This window comes from Akebia trifoliata, chromosome 4, assembly GCF_017979445.1.
Source record: "Akebia trifoliata isolate Shusen 1 chromosome 4, ASM1797944v1, whole genome shotgun sequence".
Classification (NCBI taxonomy): Eukaryota; Viridiplantae; Streptophyta; class Magnoliopsida; order Ranunculales; family Lardizabalaceae; genus Akebia; species Akebia trifoliata.
In genome coordinates this window covers 15,657,229-15,669,738 of record NC_141378.1, presented here as the reverse complement: position 1 = coordinate 15,669,738, position 12,510 = coordinate 15,657,229, and the positions used below count along the sequence as shown (strand labels likewise).

General features: G+C 34.8%; 1 protein-coding gene across 1 annotated transcript; it reads right to left on the bottom strand.

Annotated features, from left to right (window-relative positions):
- Window positions 1-272: 272 nt before the first annotated feature.
- On the bottom strand, window positions 273-3,456 carry LOC147404114 (actin-7-like). Its single transcript, XM_086439962.1, has 5 exons — window positions 3,302-3,456; window positions 2,120-2,188; window positions 1,630-2,023; window positions 927-1,540; window positions 273-829 (listed from the first exon to the last, which is right to left on the bottom strand). The coding sequence occupies exons 2-5, from the start codon at window positions 2,174-2,176 to the stop codon at window positions 764-766; spliced, it is 1,131 nt and encodes a 376-aa protein (XP_086296088.1). The 5' UTR covers window positions 2,177-2,188; window positions 3,302-3,456; the 3' UTR covers window positions 273-763.
- Between the last annotated feature and the right edge of the window lie 9,054 nt (window positions 3,457-12,510).

Here is a 12,510-nt window from a genome sequence, read left to right as displayed (position 1 = left end):
GCCATCTTCTTTTACTCTTATTGTAGAAGACCAAGGTCATAGCACATCCGATCAGATGTATCTAAAATATTCACCAAGGTGCATAATACACATGCACTTGATTCCTTCAATCGAAAATCACTTGTTTCAAGAGAGGAAACAAACACCATTTGAATGAATTAATATTATAGGAAATAAATATCAACTGCGCCTACATAATTAAAAGAATACATTTTCCATTTCGTTGTCTTTCAGCATTCTTCCATTGTTGAAACACATGATGACATTATCAATTTCCAATGGTAAAAGCATATATATATATAGAGAGAGAGAAGTTACAAGTTCAACCATTCCCAAAACCTCAAGACACATCATAATATTTCCACCCCTTTCCAAATAGTTCATAACGGCAAACTAACTGAAATCCGACATTCATACAACAAATATTAACAAAAATTCTCAATCTCCTACAAGCACATTACTACCTGACTGAAACACAGATAGAAAAACAGAGCTGAAAGTTAATGGAGAGAACTATCTGTGCTTCACACCCTAAATGCCTGCCAGCCAATTACAAACAAAGATTTGCATCTCATACTCACCTAACAAGTGCATATCATCTTACCTATAAAAAAGCTAAAGCAGGAGCAAATATATATATATATATATAACCATTACATACCATCCCTCCTTCCTCCCCCAATCCAACTAAGTTCACATGACACTCGACACGAAAAGCCAACCCAATAAAAAAAGACTCACCACAAACGCACAAAAAACAAACTCAGAAGCACTTCCTGTGGACGATGGATGGACCTGATTCGTCATACTCACCCTTCGAGATCCACATCTGCAAATTCAGTACAAATAAGCAAAGATTCAGGTGAGAACAACCATCCTAAGTTCATATAAAAGAATCTTCCGGAACATTGCAAAACAAAACTCACCTGTTGAAAGGTGCTGAGGGATGCCAAGATTGATCCTCCAATCCAGACACTGTATTTCCTCTCTGGTGGTGCAACCACCTTGATCTTCATACTGCTGGGAGCAAGGGCCGTAATTTCTTTGCTCATACGATCAGCAATTCCAGGGAACATGGTAGATCCACCACTGAGTACTATGTTTCCATATAAATCCTTCCTGATATCTACGTCACACTTCATGATGGAGTTATAGGTAGTCTCGTGGATGCCCGCAGCTTCCATTCCAATCATTGATGGTTGGAAGAGGACCTCAGGGCACCTGAACCTTTCAGATCCAATTGTGAGTATCTGCCCATCAGGTAGCTCATAGGTTTTCTCAATTGAGGAGCTACTCTTGGCTGTCTCCAACTCCTGCTCAAAGTCAAGGGCAACGTAAGCAAGTTTCTCCTTAATGTCACGAACAATTTCCCGTTCTGCAGTTGTGGTGAACATGTACCCTCTCTCGGTCAGGATCTTCATTAGGGAATCGGTGAGATCACGACCAGCAAGATCTAAACGAAGGATAGCATGGGGTAGGGCATATCCCTCGTAAATAGGCACCGTGTGACTCACACCATCACCAGAATCAAGCACAATACCTGTTTTAAGAAATAAAACACGATTTAGTTGACGGAAAAAAAAAAAAAGTAACATATATAATAGTAGTTATCAGTTGATTGATACACACCAGTTGTACGACCACTGGCATATAGAGACAGAACGGCCTGGATGGCAACATACATGGCTGGCACGTTGAAAGTCTCGAACATGATTTGCGTCATTTTCTCTCTGTTGGCCTTGGGGTTGAGAGGTGCTTCGGTGAGAAGCACTGGGTGCTCTTCGGGGGCAACACGGAGCTCATTGTAGAAGGTGTGATGCCAAATCTTCTCCATGTCATCCCAATTGCTAACTATACCATGTTCAATTGGATATTTCAAGGTGAGGATACCTCTTTTAGACTGGGCTTCATCTCCAACATAAGCATCCTTTTGGCCCATCCCAACCATGACACCTGTGTGTCGAGGTCGACCAACAATACTGGGAAACACAGCCCTTGGAGCATCATCACCCGCAAACCCAGCCTGTACATTAGAGATAAAATTAGAATCTGTGCAGTTTACAAAGTAAATGAATGACACAACTTAGTCAAGAGTACTATCATGTCTGAGTATACTAACCTTAACCATTCCAGTTCCATTGTCACATACGAGAGGCTGGATTTCCTCTTCTGCCATCTTCTATAATACCTGCAAATAAAATCTGGCTATTATTCTTTCCATCAATCGTAATTGAAATATATTTAAAATTGTAGAAATGCCACTCTCCCTTCTCTCTGACTTACTGAACCGTAGAATCCTCACTTAGGATGAAACACTTAGCAAGCTAGTGTTATATCTAGAAAAGCGAAAAAAAAAATCAACATGAACCAATCTTATGGATTGCAATCATCTATACTTTTATTTTTGCGAAGGAATTAGTGGTTAATGGAGGAGAAGATGGGTTCAACCATACATATATGAGAAAACATTATGAAATCCAATAATATTTTTGAGTGGTGAACCTAATATCAAAAGAGAAAGATGAAGGAGAAGTTGATAGTCCATATCCAAGCACTTTCAATCATGGTTTCAAAAATTGTCCGAGATCGAAATGAATCGGGTACCGTGGACACCATGAATGAGTCCCCCCATCCCCGGTTGAAACCATCTCGGTATCGTGCATGAGTGAGACAGACAAGATTCCAAGATTGAAAACCATGTTTAACAGCTCAAATACCCACTGAACCGACAGATCCGACTAATAAAGCAAGAAACACTAATGTAGAGGCATCAATATATATGAGCAGATCAAGATTCGAAAAGATGTAAGAAAAATACATAAAAAAGAAGAAGATACAAATGCCAGACTTAAAAGATGATCACAAATTCACAATCGTAAAATATAAGCAAGCAATCAAGATCGAAAAAAACATCGGATCTAAACACAAATATAATAAACAGCCTCAGAGAAGATAAAAGATCTGTCACAAAGGGAGCAAAATTAACGAAAATAGATAGCAGATCGTATATAACTAGATGTTTAAATATGTAGATCGTCAAACAAAGAAGAATTCGGAGATCTTCTTCCAGATCGCACCTCCAGTCGCAAAATCCAAGCATGAAATGTAACACAAAGTTAGATCGGGACCATCAAATCCCTAAAATATACTACTATCGCAATCAAATCCTCCAGATCGAGTAGAAACTAAGAAATGTAATCAAAAGATCTAGGTTTTCCAATTTTCTAAGGGAACAAAAACTTTAACACGAATCAATCAAAAATTCAAGAAAGTAGATCAAGATTAGAGATCTCAGAATTACCTTTTCTGTAGAGACGATGAAGAAAGGAAAATTGAGGAGATTAGGCCCGCAAGTCTTTCTCCTCTTCTTCGCTTTCAAAGAAGAAAACCAAAACGATTGGCTCTGTCCCTCTTCTCTTCTCGCCTTAAAAACACTTAAATGAGAAAAACCCTTGAAGTGTGAAGTATTAAGTAGTGGTCCGGTCAAATCGAGATGAAATGCAAATGAAATGAAAACAAATTAATTCAGGGATGTGATAATACCACACCATTATATTATAGGTATACCCAAACTTCCCCCACCCCACCCAAAAAAATAAATAAATAAATAAATAACATGGTACAAATTCCGGTTTGGGTACACAATTTTCATTTTAATTCCCAAACATGCATTTCGAGTGAATTCATAATTAATGAATTTGCTGGCATAGGAACGAATTCGTAGATATTAAAAGTGATGAACTCAGGAGTTTATTGATTATAAAAATGACGAATGCATGTTTTGAGAATTAATACGAATAATGAATCAAAATCAAAATTTTGTCATATTCAGCGCACGAAATGAAGTTTCACCCTAATATAATTGATTGTTCATCATGATTTTCAATCTTGACTTTTCATCTCATTTCTTGAAAGTTCACAAACGAGCTATCTCGATTATCTCATATGAGATGGGAGTTTTTACCTATATCTATGAAAAGAATGAAGGAGAAGAAGAAAATATGTATTCTCAACCACGGCATCTTTTCCCGTTCACAAATGAAACCAAGATGATTAGAGTAAATCATTTGAGTTTTGTATGATTTTTGAAACAATGGGATGCATAAATTGATCATAAAATCTCAATTTTTGAAACCAAATGATACCATTTACTTAAAGTACAATTTTGATGAACTTCTTTAAGTTATAGTGAAAGTAAAGATACGCTTTGTTTATAACTGATGACATGCCCTTGACCTTGACTTGAGACTTCCAACCTTTGATGGGAAAATAAGTCATCTCTTAATAATCGCAACCTTCTATTATCCTAGTACTCCTACCCTTCAATAAATTAACTAACATGGTTATGGAGTGGTGTATTTGTAATTTTATATATTTTGATAAAAAACAATCTTATTAATTAATAATTTTAAAGGTATGTCCATAGGTTGTGTGCTCGATATCTAATATGACCAATATTTCCTCGGGATCACCTGTGAGAGCATTCCTTACTTACCTAGAATGTGTGATTTGTAGGCATTGCACGTGCCCAGGGGAAGGTCCCATATGCCTTGGTTCCAACCCTGGTTCATCCGGTCCCCCAAGTCGGATGTAAAGTTCGGACATCACTCTTTAAAAAATAATAATAATAAATAAAGGTATTGTAAGAGCATTTTTGGAAGAAAATTTTGGTGTCAACAACCGTCTAATTAGCGTAAAAGAAATCAGTTTGAGGCCCAGCCCAATCATGACGGGCCACTCATTGACACCTCCACTATAATCTTTGTCCTTTTATTTTCATTATTTTAAATATTACACATTCGTTATATTTTACTATGTTTCAACAGAAACAATAAAAGGTGGATTCATTGAAATTAGGTAAATGGCTATCCAATATCCCGACACGCCTGCAAATGTCTCAATTCTATTATTTATCATTTATTTATTTTTTTGGTCACAAATCATGTTATAACATACTATACTAAATTTCAAATATCATGAACTAGTTTATTTAATTGTAGGATCTATTGATATTATTTCGATTCCTAATTAAGTGGGTCCATGTGCATACAAGATAAGATAAAGGATATGATCTAATAATTGGGGAGAAGACACTATGGCCCTGTGTGGATACACCTCTCCGCGCAAGAGCAGGTTTTTGAAACTTTTCAATAAAGAGTAAAAAACCTCTCCGTTCAAGAGCAAAAATCTCTCCGTACAAAAACAACAATCTATCCAAATATTTGCTAGCTCCCCACACGAGCAGAAGTCGTTAAGAAACCCTATCCAAACGTAGTGTATGATATCGTGCTTATGTCAAGGGACTTGTCCTACTACTTACAAGAGTATTTATACAAGTTAGCTAAGCATTTGACATGTTAGATTTCAATGAATGGGTAGGTTGTTGATGCACTCGTCATGTGTAACTAAATCCTTAAATGAAAAGATATGAATGAAGATGGCATTACGAACCTAAGAACTAAAAGTATGATTTTTATTGTAAGGAGTTGAATGGAATCCATTGTAAAATTTGATTCCTTATTGATTGTTCTTGGAAAAGATAAGGGAGAAAAGTCTATTTGAGTAGTCTGTAGTGATTAAATTCTTATAAGCGTTCAAAAAAAAAAAAAATTACTTAATAGTCTCTGGCAGAAGGTTTTCTTTCTAATTAGTTGTTGACTTTAAAGGGTTAGCTAAATAGTTCACTTAATAAATCCCTTTTTTATAATTAGTTATTGAACCCCACTATAAACATTTCCCATGATTGAAATGTCAAAATTGTCTTAATCATTTTCATCTAAAAGATTAGATTTCCAATATCCCGGACGAGTTTTGGAGACTTCATTACTATAAAAGGGATTTGAGAAGGAAGAAAAAAATCATTTTTAAGGGTTTTTTCAAATATTTTGAAGATGTATGTAAAAAAAACTAGGATTTTTCAATTTTTTTTACTTCGTTTTGAATAAAAATTGATGAAGGATGGTTCTTTTTATTTGAAATCATTTATATAAGACGTTATGTCAAGTTTTAAGTTGATTTTTCCATGTATTTTAGTTGAAAATTTTTTAAAAAACAAAAAGAGGTGGGTTTTACAGCATCGAGGTAAACAATTTTTATTTTTCAATTCAGTGTTTTTATTGTCGATTCACCAATTTTATTTATTGTCGACCTCACTAATTTTAATTATTGTCGACCTCACCAATTTAATTTATTGTTGACCTCACCAATTTTAATTAATATCGAGCTCACCAATAATTATCAAACTCGATAATAAAAATTATCGTCCTCAACACTGTAAAATCCACCTATTTTTATTTTTTCGAATTTTTCCAACTAAAATACAAGAAAAAAATTTACTTAAAACTTGACATAAGGACTTGTGTAAACGATTTTAAATCAAAAGGACAATCCTTAATCGATTTTCAACCAAAAATGATGTAAAACAATTGAAAATCCTAATTTTTTACATATATCTTCAAAATACAAGAAAATGACTTCCTTCTCCCTTTTTCAAATCATTTTCATCGGAGCAAGGTCTCTAAAACTCGACCAGGATATCATAAATCCAATCTTTTTAAACGAAAATAATGAGTTTGAATGGATAGGCAACTTCAACATTTCATTCATGAGAAATATCTTAGAGTGGGGTTCAAGGATTGATTATAAAAAGGGTATGTTTGATTGCATGGAAAGTGACTTTCCATGGAATTTGAAATCCATGGAAAAATTGTGATGAAAAATAGGTAAGGTTGGAAAATCAAATCCTATTGTTTGATTTTACTTGGATAAAATCATGGGAAAATTAAATGAGAAAAAAGAAAAAGAAGGAGAGGAGGAGGAGGAGAAAGAAGATGAGAGGAGGGGGAGAGGAAGAAGAAGATGAGTGGCGGTGGCGGTGGAAGTGGTGGCAATAGCGACGGTGGTGGTGATGGTGGTGATAGCGACGGTGGTGGTGGCGATGGCGATGGCGACAGTGACGACGAAGGTAAGTAAGGAAAAAGATGATGAAGAAGATGAGGGGAGAACATGGTGGTGGTGATAGCGGAGGTGAGGGATGGAGAAGGAGAAGAAGAGAGAGAGAGAGGAAAGGTGGTCGGAGATGGTGATGACGGCAACGATAACGGTGAAGGCAACGACGATGATGGTGACAACGGCGAGGTTAGTGTAATGGTGGTGAAGAAGAAGATATGAGTGAAAAAATTGAGGATTTAAAATATGGGTGGGAAAGTGAAATCCATGTTCTGGTAGACTTTTTTATTGAGGTAGAAAATGAATTTTCATTTCCATGTGCAATCAGACACTTGAAAAATGTCATTTTCTATGAAAATTGATTTTTCACCCTATTTTCATATGCAATCAAACATACCTTAAATGGACAACTTAGGTAACCCTTAAAAGTCAAAGACTTAATAGAAAGAAAACCTTCCACTAGGGACCATTAAATAATTTTTCCTTAAAAAAAAAAAAAGGAGGAAATGGCAATTTAGACATACCCCTTCACATTCCCTTGGCCTTGTTCTTCTATAAGAGAGTAATAAATAACAAAATGCCCTGATCTTCAACCTATTGCTATCACATTTTTCCCTTTAAACCTAATTCAATCGTGGGTTGTGGTGACAATATAACCATTTTCATATAATGCAGTTGGATAATTTTCTCTATATTATATTTAAAACAAATGTTAATAAAATAAATAAGGGAACTTCAATTGGTACACCAAAATTTACTTCCTTTTCAAATTAAATGATTTATCAAGATGTCCATAGCTATTCTTTATCCCTTTTTTTTATTATGGTAGCTTTTTTTTTCTTCTTCTCCCAATATATCACAAAACCCCTTTCTCCCTTCCTAATGGTCTTTCAGAGAGAGAGAGTCAGAGCGAGAGAGAGAGAGAGATGTATTTTTTTGGGGGAGTTCTATCCATGAAGGATTCTTGAAATCAGGATATTTTATAAGATTTTTTAAATCAATTCATCTCTCCCCTAATGACTGGATCCTTCTGTTAAGGGTATCCCTTTCTCGCTGTGATGCTTTGAAAAAATAAAAATAATTCTTAAATCCTTGGTCCCAAGATATGGGAGGGAAATCCACTCATCTTATACTATTTTATAATATGTTGTAGATACTATAACTTCTCTATAGCACACCAAACTACTGAAATGGGCAAAGAATACTATTCCTTTTGGATTAGTAAATGATTCTTAGAATTTATTTTCCAAGAAATCTTAAAAGGAATATCTTCACATCTCATCCACTTGTTTGGACACAGAGAACCTTCAACCTCTTCGATGCTAAAACTTCCGGTTCCGGTTATATTATAGATACTGGTATAAAGGATCCTTATTTTTATAATATCATTTGTAGCCTACATAGAGTCTCTCTCTCTCTCTCACCATTATTGAAAGGTTATAAAATGAGTGAGAGAGTGAGACTTTTTTAGTTAGTGAGAATTCCAGAGAGAGTGATCATTATAGATTGACAATGTTTACACTTAGACAACGATATATCGTATGAAGAAGGATCAATTCAAGTTTTCAATAGAAAAAAGAAAAAAGAAAAAAGAAAAAAAAAGTTGAGATCGCACTTCATCTTACTAGTCAAAGTACTGTTGAGACACCACAACATTGAAGAACTGGAAAAAAGAATCAGAGATGCAGATTCAATACCCAAAGTTATTTTTCTAATAAGATATGTCTGTAATTTGGAGAACATTTTTTGTTTAAAAGGAAAGGTTGTAGTAACCCTCAAAATAAATTTTGATCTAGAGAAAAATTAATATTTTATACGTATTTCAGATCAGTTATAAGTTGATCTCTTTAATTTTTTGGCCTTGACCAAATTATTAGAGTATGTGGAGATGTTCCTTCAAAATATCTCTTTTATTTGAAGGTTAAAGTAGTTAACCTTGGTAAGAAGTTAAAGATTATTTTAATTCTTATGATTGGAATAGAATTCAAAACTTCTCACTATATAAGTAATGTCTCCATATTTCTTCATATTTTTAGGACGAAAACAATGGATGCCAACTCAATATTGTAAATTAGATAATTCCTCTCATGTATCTTTAATTTTCTAGAAACATAAGTGATTACCTTACTAATCTGTATTAAAACACAACTCAATCCTATTAAATGATAATAACTTAGATCGATCATGGAACCTCCCAATGCATGGGCATTGAAAATCTCATTGTAAATAGGTTGTCGGCCATCCTCATCTTCAAAGAAGTCAATTACATGAAGATGGGTGATGTCATCCACCCAATGGCTTATAGGTGCAGGTAGTCTATAGGTGCATTTATTTCACAAAACTCGTACTAGCATTTTGTCCTCTCTCTCTCTCACCATTATTGGAGAGAGTGAGACTTCAAGCAAGTGGTGAACCACAGAGAGATCATTACAGTTGTGAAATATAAAGAGAAATTTTTTTTAGTAATTTTTCTTTCTCAAATATGTATTTTTGTTCTCCATGTCTAAATTTTACATCACCACGTTATCAACACGAAACTCTAACCAAATGATTATTAAAAAGACTACTGCTTTTATTATTTATCATAAGATATAAAAAAAATAATAATAATTTTCTTCATAATTCATGTTGTTCATGAACTCATAGAAATATTTGTTTTAAATTTTACAACACATTATCAACACGAAACTCTAACCAAATGATAGTTGAGAAGACTTCTGCTTTTATTACTTTTCATAAGATAAGAAAATTAATTTTCTTCATAATTCCTATTGTTCATGAACTCGAAAAAACATTTGTTCTTGATATTTTTTTTTATTTTATAAGAAACCTCCTGAAAAGGTAATACATCTTGAAGATGGAAATGCAAGATGAGCTTTTAAGAAAAACATCTTGAAGAGGACATCCTACAGATAAATTTTCTTTTGATATATTCATAATCAAAACCTGAAGTTTTAATTATCTACGTGATCAGAATAGATCCATAAGGTTTATAAAAAATTAATAGTTGTGTATTTATTTTATTTTATTAATAGATATTTTTTTAATCATGGTTATTTTCTTTATATGTCTAATTGTAAATTTTTTATTGAATACTTCTTAAATAAAATAAAATAAAATAAAGAATGACAAATATCACTAAGCTTTAGTTCCAAGGCTTTTGAGCTAAAAGGAGAAGATTATTTGTCCTGGATCTTGGATGCAGAAATTCACCTCCAATCGCAAGACCTTGGAAATGTCATATAGACAGGCAACACTACATCCTAGAAGGACAACAGTAAAGCTCTTATATTCTTGAGACAGTATATCCATGATGACCTAAAGAAGAACGAGTACTTAACAGAAAATGATCCTCTAAACTTGTGGAACTTCTTGAAGAAGCACTATGACCATCAAAAAACAGTCATACTTCCAAATGCTCGTTATGAGTGGCTGAACCCGAGGTTTCAAGATTTTAAATCTGTAATTGTGTACAATCCTAGCATGTTCAGAATAACCTCCAAACAAAAACTATGTAACCAAAAGGTGGAGGATGTAGACATGTTGGAGAAAACATTCTCTACCTTTCACGCCTCAAACATGCTCTTGCAGCGGCAATATCGAGAGCGTCGATTTATAAAATACTGAACGTATCTCATGTTTACTGGTTGTAGAACAAAATAATAATCCCTTAGGTGAAGAATAATACGTCCAGATATACTGGATCTGCAGTATTCTAGTGAATGCTAATTTTACTCAGGGTCATGGAAGAGGTCAAGGAAAATGGAAAGAACGCCGAAGCAACCCTAGAAAAAGTGGCCACAAGAAGAGGAGAAAATTTTAAAAAACATTATAAGTGGAATGCCCTCTTACAAGAAGTAACAAAGGGTCAACTCCAAATAATTTAACATATGTCAAGAGTGCATTGGTCAAGAACTTGTCGTTCATCTAAGAAACTAGTGGAACAATATCAAGCCTCAAAAAAAATATTTGGAAACCCGCATTGCTGAAGGTCCAACAGACCATTGGATGGATGACATTACCCATCTTCATGTAAACGACTTCTTTGAAGATGAGGATGGACAATCTATTGACAATGAGATTTTCAATGTCATAGGGATACTGAAGCATTTGTCAACTACCTCCATTCACAGATGCTCCAATTATTATCTATGAAAACAACGTTACTTGCATCGCTCAAATCCAATGAGGTTACATCTAGGGTGATGGGTCCAAACACATTTTCACCAAAGTTATTCTACACGCATGAACTCCAAAAGAGTCATCAAATTGAAGTCAAGCAGATCCGCTCCAATGATAAGCTTGCAGACATTTTCACTAAAACCTTGCCAAAGTCAACATTTCTGAAGATGGTGCAAGAAATTGGCATGCATCGATGTTCATAAGTCAGACAAATAAAAATATGATGTTTTTAAGGGGAATAACTAATCAGGGAAAGCATCCAGAAATATGCCATTTTTAGGAAATTTGTGTGCTAAACTCTTTTTCCCTTTAATTAGTTTTTATCCCATCAGATTTTTCTAGTAAAGATTTTTAATGAGGTAGCATTAAGCACATCCAACACCAATTCAATGATCCTGCAGAATATTACTCTTTTTCCTTTACTTTGATTTTTTCCTTCAGGTTTTTCTTTAACAAAGCAACCATCAGTGAGTGATGCACTTCCAAAAGGGAGTCTTGTAAATATTCTAAGTTGTGATCCTCCAAGGGAGAGCGTTATAAAGATTTAGTGGTAGGTATTTGACAAAATGTCATACTAGCATTTTTTCCTCTCACCATTATTGAAAGGTTATAAAATGGGTGAGAGCGAAACTTCTTTAGTGGTGAGAATTCCACATGGAGAACGTATAGAGAGAAAAATTTTCAGTGAATATTCTTGACTTTTAAAAAATTCCATTCACAAATTACAGGGCACAGATTGCAATTCAATGGGCCAAATTTTGTTTCAGGAAATTATTCTCTCCTTCCTTTTTTCTTCACCCTTGTTTTTCTTTTTTTACTTTTTTTCTCCTCGTTTGGTCCCTTTGATCAGCAGATTTCAAGGGGTTAAGACGACAGGCTTATGCAGTTTTGCCAAGTGTCCAATTAAAACTGGGATAGAATCCCAAGTTCACTATTCTCATGTTCTATCTTGTCCCCTAAATCTTTCTTTCAAGGTACCTGGTCAAGACAAAAGGAGCAAACCACCAGCGGAGGGTAGACTCCTGATTTGCAGCGCAATGTACCAATGCCCCAGCTCGACCAAAGACCAGTCATCATTACTTACTTGCATCAATGGCAGCACTGAATGGCCCGAGATGGATTAAGGTAATCCAGCCAGCCCATCCCCTTTAGGGATAAAGATAAAGAGCACACCTACCCTACTCATGCTAATGATATCGAATAGTATAGTACAGCCAAAAAATATCAGTCCTCCATAGATATGTTGCTGCTGTACTTCGCTACCTAGCCCTTGGCCCAAGGGTGGAAATGATTAGTGGTAGGAGTGAAGATCCAGGATGGTATTTTGGTAGGAGTTTAAGACACATTGGGCTCCTAAGCAAGCAATTTTTCTATATGATG

Bases quoted from the DNA above. Each gene is read 5' to 3' on its own strand.
- LOC147404114 (XM_086439962.1), bottom strand. From the start codon at position 2,176: ATGGCAGAAGAGGAAATCCAGCCTCTCGTATGTGACAATGGAACTGGA. The intron at 2,024-2,119 runs GTTAGTATACTC...TCTAATGTACAG, and splicing joins ATGGAACTGGAATGGTTAAG to GCTGGGTTTGCGGGTGATGA. The intron at 1,541-1,629 runs GTGTGTATCAAT...TTCTTAAAACAG, and splicing joins TGCCAGTGGTCGTACAACTG to GTATTGTGCTTGATTCTGGT.